This window comes from Poecilia formosa, unplaced genomic scaffold (assembly GCF_000485575.1).
Source record: "Poecilia formosa unplaced genomic scaffold, Poecilia_formosa-5.1.2 Scaffold40, whole genome shotgun sequence".
Taxonomy (NCBI): domain Eukaryota; kingdom Metazoa; phylum Chordata; class Actinopteri; order Cyprinodontiformes; family Poeciliidae; genus Poecilia; species Poecilia formosa.
The window spans coordinates 1667384-1676000 of NW_006799979.1; the positions used below are offsets into that span (position 1 = coordinate 1667384).

General features: G+C 39.3%; 1 protein-coding gene across 1 annotated transcript in view; it reads left to right on the top strand.

Moving 5' to 3' along the window:
- Positions 1–5: 5 nt before the first annotated feature.
- desi2 (desumoylating isopeptidase 2) overlaps positions 6–8617 on the top strand; it is a 15269-nt gene continuing 6657 nt past the window's right edge. The window contains exon 1 of the mRNA XM_007551140.2: positions 6–551. Within this exon, the coding sequence (XP_007551202.1) occupies positions 504–551 (48 nt within the window). The 5' untranslated portion in view covers positions 6–503. The remainder of the gene's footprint in view (positions 552–8617) is intronic.

An 8617-nucleotide genomic window follows, 5' to 3' on the forward strand; every position in this document is an offset into this window, starting at 1 on the left:
ACAGCCAAATGCTCTCACAACGGTCGCGTCCACTGCTACCGTTAGCGGCGGTAGCAGTGGGTTTTTTTCTTTCTTTCACAGTAAATTGCGTTTTTAAATCTTAGAAGTATGTTGTTTATTAGAATAGCTGGTCTTGGAAGATGAAACAAATTTTTTTTCGCTTTTAATGGAGAACAAATATCCCTCCATACAACGTCGGTAGCCGAGCGGGTTTAGCAGTTGGTTCATTTTGATACCGAAGAGGCTCATCTGTCCGCCGCTGCTGCTGCTCCCCCCTCAGCGGGGATTTGGACAAAGCCAGTCAGATGTTGGACGATAGGATAAATATCCGGAACTCTTCGCGTTTTTAGACCGGGTTTTGAAATTGACTTTTCAAACTGAGGACCACTTGTAAAAGTGACGGCGGCGAGACAGTTTAGGAGGGCGAGAGTTTGGATCTCGCACTGTGGGAAGGGGGAGGAAAAAGCCGCGGGGAAGAAGGGGCGAAGGGGGCCGAGATCCTGATGCCAGTGATGGCAAACGAGCCGATCATCCTGAACGTTTATGATATGGTAAGAAAAAACAAAAGGAAAATGAAACCATGTATCTTTCCTTTGCTTCTTTTTGTTTCGTTCGAGAAACGGAGCTTGCGATAGGAACTGAAAAGCTTTTTTTTTTCTTCATGAGAGTAAAGTAAAATACTTTTGCACATGTGCAAACATTTTAAGGTTTTCATCCCAAAAGTTCTTCGGTACCCATATTGTTAGATCAATAATACAATTCAGCTATCGAAATGTATTTGTAGAAGTAGTGAACAGGGGCGGCACCAGATTTGTTTTATTATGGTGTCCACTTGGAGGAGGGCAGGTGGGTGGGGCACACCTTAAAGAAGTTTTATTGTTTTCTTTGCAGAACTTTGAAATTGGGATACAATTTCAAACTGTGATTTAGTTCACACCATGTAAAAAAAAAAAGTTCTCTTATTGTAGGACACATTGTGTTCCCTGCCAAGCTGTTGTGCTGACAGCACTTTGTGGTTTCTTCGTATGAAAAAACATATGCAAGTTCATTAAGACGACCACATAAAGCTAGCTATAGAAAGTGAATTACTCTCTTATGCATTTACAAAATAAAATCCTCTGCTGTGCTTATGCACTTTGTAGAGTCATACATTGCATGACTGTACTGGCCCTTTGCAGTGCTAGTTAATGGGATGTCATACACAGGAATCAGTCAGATGGAAAACTTTAATAAGGAAAAAAACATGAATCTATGTTCCGAATAGAATCATGATCCTTGTCAACATTTGCGTTAGCACTCACATTAGCATCCATTAAGGTTTATAGATTGTCAGTCATATTTTGGCTCCACCACATCGGGTTGAACCCGTTGCAGCTAAAATGGTCCTTCTGTCTGTCATTATGTTCTACTCCATCAGAGCGATTCCTCAGAGAGAAAGCCTGCCAGACCTGATAAAAATCAATCCATGTTGGATTTATTATCATCAAAAAATTATATATTTTTAATATTCTATTTTAAATTCACATTTTTCATTATGCTTTTATTATAAAATCACATCTATAGTTCATATCTTAAAGCACCTATCAAAAACCATGGAGATGGGAGCTAAACAGGCTAATAATATATATTTTTTAAATGTATAGATAGCTTAAGTTTACTTGCACAGCATTGTATAGCCTACTCTTCTGATTTTATTTTTTGCTTAATATAATTTTGTTGTTCGGAGAAAAGTTTTACCCCTAAGCTTCGTTGCCGTGTTAAGCCGGTGTTACCAAATCATAGCCAAGTTTTCAAATTAGACCTGCAGAATCACTATGAGGAAGATGATTTCAAACTGATACGTTTGTTTTCTCTCTCCAGAATTTTCATATCAGGAAGGAGGAAAAATGTTCTACAGTTTATTTTTATTTATTTATTTTTCCCGCTGAAATAAAATTGGCTTCGTTTTATAGCATTCTTAAAAGGAAGTCCCTTTTTTATTTTTATGTGACATATGAAGTGTATTGTATATTAAGTACATTTACAACTTGTTGATGTTTTTGGTGCATAGTGAGACCGCGGATGAATTTGAGTAACAATGCTTTCACCACGTAGGGCCGAGTCAGTGATTAGGTGTTTTGCTAGTTGATCTGTTGATGAGTCATTGATTACTGTGGATATTCCCTGAAGCGACTTGATTACACCTAAAATAGTCATTGACAGACTATAAAACCATGAGCGGCACTTTAGGAAAAAGTGTGACGACCGTAAAAACCGCAGCTTCCTAAACATTTTCTCCAGACATTTGTTCCCCACCAAACGTCCTGTTATTTTCTCCCTCTGTCTTTAACAGAATCAATATTCTGTTGAAGAACAATGAACTTGTTTTGAGTAGGTTACGGAGTTTACGATGGCAGTAAAGTAGAGATGAAAAGTTTCGAGAGCTTGTAGAAATCTGTCCCCTTTATCACATTGTTGAAACTTTTACCAGTTTGTTTCTTCCTTCTCCCTGCCTTTCTCCTTCTCCATCTTGTCCTTGTCATCTCTTCTCTATCCCAGCTCATCTACTTCTTTCATCTTTCTGCCTTCTCTCCTCCCCCACTCTCCACCTCTTTCACTTCCTTTGGTGTTTTATTTGACTTGCCGGCCGCAGTCGTTTCTTCTCGATAAATTCTGAAAGGCTCTTATCTCTTCGTCAGTTTTACTACCGGCTGGCTGCAGAGAAGCCGACATAGTTTTGCATGCAACACATTCCCCCTGACAGAAGCAGCTCTGTCTCTTTCTACAAGACGATTTGAAGTGCAGCTTTCTGCCGGTCTTTTGGGTTATGCCTCTACCTGCTTTGCACATATAAGAGGCAGACTTTTTTTCCACCTATTTTTTGTAGAATAATGCAAACTTAGTCCGGTTGAATGGCTGGCGTCTTTGAACATAAATTGTCAACTTCTTAGATTTAAGTCTGGGTTTTGACTTGGCCATTCTAAAGCATGAATCCTAACCCCTGGTGTCTTTGAGTCCTGGTTGGGTGAAGCTTAAATGCAGCGTGACTGACAACCCTAGACTTGAGATGAGGGCATCTCCACCTTGTGAGCATTCTCGCATTTTCTCATGTTCCATCCACAAACGTCCGCGTTGTTACGATATTTTCTGATTTCAGTCCATTTTTGTACAGCAGTTGTGAAGGAGAAGGAAATGATGCATAGCTCTTTGTACAAGGTTCAGGCTGAGAAGTGTGACTCCCGTTTGTATTCTGCCCTGTCTGAGTCAGTATTTTGTGGAACCACAAGAATTGCATCATTTGTGTTACTTCTCTACCAGCTTTGTGTAGACTGAAAACTTTTAAGTATTTAAGCTCAGTCACACTGGATGAAGAGTGTTTTTTGGTACATTAATAATTACTGACTTATGTTTTTGTTTTTCGCCCCACGTAGCTTGCAAAAAGTTCAGTTTTGTGCTGATTTGACCAGACCTCTTTCTACATGTTCTTTTCGTAACTTGTGTTAAACTTCAAGCTGCGAGCTTCTTGAGAATCTATTCTCAAGTTTTCACCAGCTACCTGAAAAGCTTAGAAATACTTACTAAAGACCTCTCCTCGTTAAACTCTAGATTGGTTTGAAAATAAGCTATGTGTTCTCTCAAAAGAACATGATTGCACATATAGTTGTCAGTTTTGTATCTTGGCTTCTCACATTGTGTCATTCCAGTGCACATTGTGGCTATCTTTAAGTATGAAAATGCATGTTAAAATAAGTTTAGAGCTTCTTTTGTCTTGTGGTCTAATTTTTATATTGTATTCAACATAGCAAAACGAGACATTTCCCTCTGGAGTGATTATGGCTTTGGACCTCTCCAGATCGGTTATGGTCGGTACTGGATGACTGATTTGCATGTTGGCTTGTTAGGTCATTTTCGGACTGACTCCGTTTGTAGACTGACTCATTGTTTGCAGGGTTGCACAAACCTGTTTCAGCTTCTTTGTACTGGTCAGATTTAAATATATTTTATTGTTACTTGGAAGACTTTTTCTTCCCCCCCACATTGTAGTCCAAGCTTGATCAAGAAATGGGGAAAAGTAATGATAATGCCAAGAGAGAACAAAACTGAGAATTAGTCACAGAAACATGAGCTTTTTGTTTCATAACGATACTCAATTATTTACTACAAAACATATTTAATGCATTCTGTAATCAGTAGTATTTGTCTCCTGCAGTAAAATTATCCAATGTTTGTATATGTCAGACCATGTAATTCTCTCCAAATGCTTGCGAACTGTGAGACTGACCTAGGTTTTTATACCAATGGGTCTGTTTCTACACTGCTACACTCGCATTAATCTTGATGGTAAACAGTGGAGGTGGGTAATTGAATAACCGCACCGCTACACCCCAAGAATAGCTTCAGCTGAAGTTGTACAGGAAGTTCATCGTTCATACAGGACTGTAACGACCCAGTTTTAGTTTGAGCGTTTGTAGCTGCTGAATCCGTGGGTCGCACAGCTGGTGCTTCAAGATCAGTCCAAACATATATATATTTTTGAATATCCTGATGAACACAATAGTCACAAAGTATTGGATTTACCAATGTAACAATGATAAATTCCCACCCTGTTATAGAGATGTACCGGTCGGGTTGTTCCTGGCTGAAACAGGAACAACCCGGAACAGGAACAGGAACAAACAGGAATTCAATTGGCAGCTTGAATTCTGCCAATTCAAGCTTTGACCAATTTGGATTTTCCATATTTTTGTTGTTCCAAAAATATGAAACGGATACGAGAATAAGCTGCAGTTTCTTTTGCTGCGGTTGTTGTTTCAAATCCAACAGCAGATTTATTAATTCATTACAAAATGATTCCTCTTTAGCTATATGTCCCAAGCCTCTCTTATCAACTCAAAATAAACATGTCAGATTGTTGGAGTTCTTAGTTTAAGTCTAATGAACTAAATTAGTTTTCTAACTCACTGTAGTTTTCTATCATATTTTCAAGTGTTGACCGGCTGATTACAGAATAGAGCCAATGAAGAGACAATTTGGACCGATTCCACTGTCTGTCTGGTTGATCAGTTTATTTATCTCCAAGCACTGCTAGGACATTTGACATTTTGCCAATATCCTTCTTGTCTGTACCTAAAAAGCCTGATGAAAAGTCATCTTTCCATTTGAGGATCAATATCCTCACGTGATTTTCAGGAATGTATGTGCAGACACAAGCGCAGGCCCCGTCCACTCTCTCTCTCCTCCTTCCACATCCAGCCCCCACCCCCTCCAACTGTCCTGTTCCTGCTACTAAGTGGATTCTCTGGCCAGCTCTGAGTGCTTTAGTACAGCACTCTAATGAGAGAGCATTATCTTTACACCACCTGTCTGCCTGCCAGACTGTCAGACAGACCAGTAGTATATCTAACACGTTTTCTCACTGTTCGGTCAATGACAAGACATGATAGGAGATTGGGTTTAGGTGTGTAATGTAGCTGAGGAGGTCGTGTTTCTTGTGTTGGCCGCAGATCCTTTACTGCATGAGGTAAAGTGTGTCGTGACCAAGATTCCTCGTCTTCTGTGCCGTCTGATCGATGAGGTAAAGTGAAAGTCTGGTGATGCAGCAAAAACAGTTGGAGCACTTTTTAATGAGACAAACCTTGATCACTGCAGAAGTAGAGTAGAAAGAAAATTGCTGTGCTACTACAGTAGATTGGAAGCGATAAACTATACTGTGTCTTTTCTTTTACTGTCCCTATCCTGTATTATGTTCATGTCATTCAACCTTATTTTAATGGGGTTTATAGTTCAAAAAAGATCATAGATATGCATTTCCAACAAGTGACAAATGCACCCAAAGTTGTTCCAGTAAGGTCTCTGGATTCCACCTGAAAGTAAGGCTTCTACACAGAGCCACTCTTCAGTTAAACTGTAACATTTTTGTTAGGATCCAGCTGCTCATGTACACAACACCAGTGACCGGAATGTCTTACACCAGTATTTTTTTTAAAGCAAGTGTAACACTCCCACGATGTGAAGTACTCTGCAAGTGTGAAGGCGCGCATGTGCAGAACGGATAACATAAAAAAAAACAAAAAAAAAACAATGGCGGATAGCATTGTGCTGTTTTGTGATGCTTAACCTGTTCAGTTTAGCACAATTTTAGATAAGGAATATACGTGTTACATGAGCACTTCGTTCATTGGCATTACTGTTTACAATGAGGCGAAAAGTTGAGGGTTAAAAGCGCGTTCGTGTTGCATGACATGCTAGAATGAAAGCGTCATCTAGTGGCCTGCCATGTCAGCTACATCTGATTCTGGGTCCGTTAGTGGTGCTGTCTAAACGGCTTTTTCCCAATCAACATCCGAAAATACCGGTATTTTCCAGGCAGAGGTCTCATGTAAACTTAGCTTAATTTTGTCCGTTTGTTTTCATCAAAATCACTACGTACAGTAGATGACATGATAGAGAAGATTTTTGGTATGTTGTGGAGTTTATTTGAGACAAAGTAATTGGAAAATATTACCGATATGTATTAAAAATGAGATGATATTCGTTCACTTATTAATGGATGGAGAAAATGCATTCAGAAGGAAAATGCAAAGATCCCTCTCCCCGGTGGTCCCCAGTGATAGTCTCCACCTCGTTCTGCGGAGTCTCCACCTCCTTCTGCGGAGACCAAGGCATTGCCAACTCGGATATCTACAGCTCTTCCGATGACTTTGAGTTTGCCTCTGTGGACCTGGATGGAGCTTCTCAGTCCATCTTTAATAGCGATTCCCATCTTCCAGTTGAAGAAGCTTGTTTTAGCTGCTTGTATCTGGGATCTTGCATTTTCAGTTTTGATGGATATCGCATGATCACAAGTGAGGATTGGAATGTCGACTGACCGGTAAATCGTGAGTTTCACATTTTGAGCTGTTTCTTCACTATGACCAATCAGAGCAAAGTTTTCACCTTGCTCCATCCCATAATCTGAATAAAACTGCAAGACACTTTAACTCCGCTGTTTGATTTAGAGACAGACTCTGATCTGGAAGAGCAATCCACTATTGTTTGGTTGAGAACCATGGCTTTTTAGGGTATGTTCACACCTGATAGTACGGTATACTTGGTTGGTTGCAATTTTGGTCTCAAAATTGCAACATTTGTTATATTTCCAGTTGGTGCAGTTCACTTTCACACTACACTGTGTCAAACAAACCAAACCCTTTGAGCAACTTGTTCTCTCACCTTTGGTGGCGCTGCACCAAGAAACACTGAAGTGTACGACATGAGTCGCTAAGTGTCTCCAAACAAGTGTCTCTCCAGTCTTCTTGACATTCACAAATGCATCAAACCACACCAGATTTCACTTCTACCGAACCGAGGCGTAGATTTGTAGGCTGACCAGAGTTTGCTTTTTTGGACCGCATCAGAATTTGATTGCACAGTCACACCTACCCAAACAAATTGGACTTTCTAGGCAAATGAACTAGAATTTGATGAAAGCAGACTCAATGGGGCTGGTGTTAATGAGCTCTAAATGAAGCAGAGATGCAATGTAGGTCACTTTTACACGGTGTCAAGTGTAAGGAAATGTATGTTTCTACACATTTCTTCAGTATTTCATACTCATACTGCAGTAATGACCAATAACTGATATTCAGCATATATATATCAGAGTTTCCCCCAGAAAACTTGCTAAACCCGGTGGTCCACCGTGTTTTTGTGTTAAAAGATGTGAAGGTGCCAGGAAATGTAAAAGTATTACTGTGTAATTATATGTTACGGGAAAAGATCTATTTAAACCTACCACTAGTCTAAAAACAACAAATTTGCACTTCTGTTTAATCCAAATTAACTCAGCGGCTCCATCAGGGGCCCATAAACGCTAATATTTTAAAACAGACCATAGATACATAAATGTAACACTTGTTTATTGAGATTATCAATGTTGTTAAATTTTATTTAATTGTTAGGCATACTTAAATAATTTTAAATTGTTTAACATTTAAATACAAGATTTTAAGGAGCTGGCAAGTTTACTTTCTAAAACTTCAAAGAACAATATTCATAGTTAGATTGTTTTTTTTTTACCATAGCAACAATCTAATGCTGTGAGTTTAATCTTTGAATTTACAAATACAAATTAGTAAACTGCGATGATAACTTATTGTTTTTTTTTTTAGGCTGGCCAATTAAACTACTCCCTTCTCCCATATTTCACTAAATCTAACACAGAAGTTGTTAGAGGTGCTGATATTTTTAGCAACAAAAGGGGCCCCTAAGTCAGATTCTGCTTAAGGCCTTCATACAGCCTTGGACCGGCCCTGCATGATGAGTTAAATCTGTTGCACTATGCAGAGATGCGCAACAAATGGGAGATTTAATTAAATGCTGCTAATGTGGCTTGAGTAGCTCTTCCATTGAGTTTTTAATAAGCGTCACAGAAACTATTCTGGTTGGTCGAGTTTATGGGACGAGTTTCTCAGATCTCCTGCGGCCACTCATATTAACTCTAAGTAGACAACGCATTTTATATGATTTGATGCATCGTGTAACCGGAAAAATAATACTAAAAATAATAATAAAATAATATAAAATCAGCGTGATGCGTGACTCCGAGGAGAGCGTTAAAGCTCCTCACCGGGCTGAACCTGCATGATGTGGTTAGCGC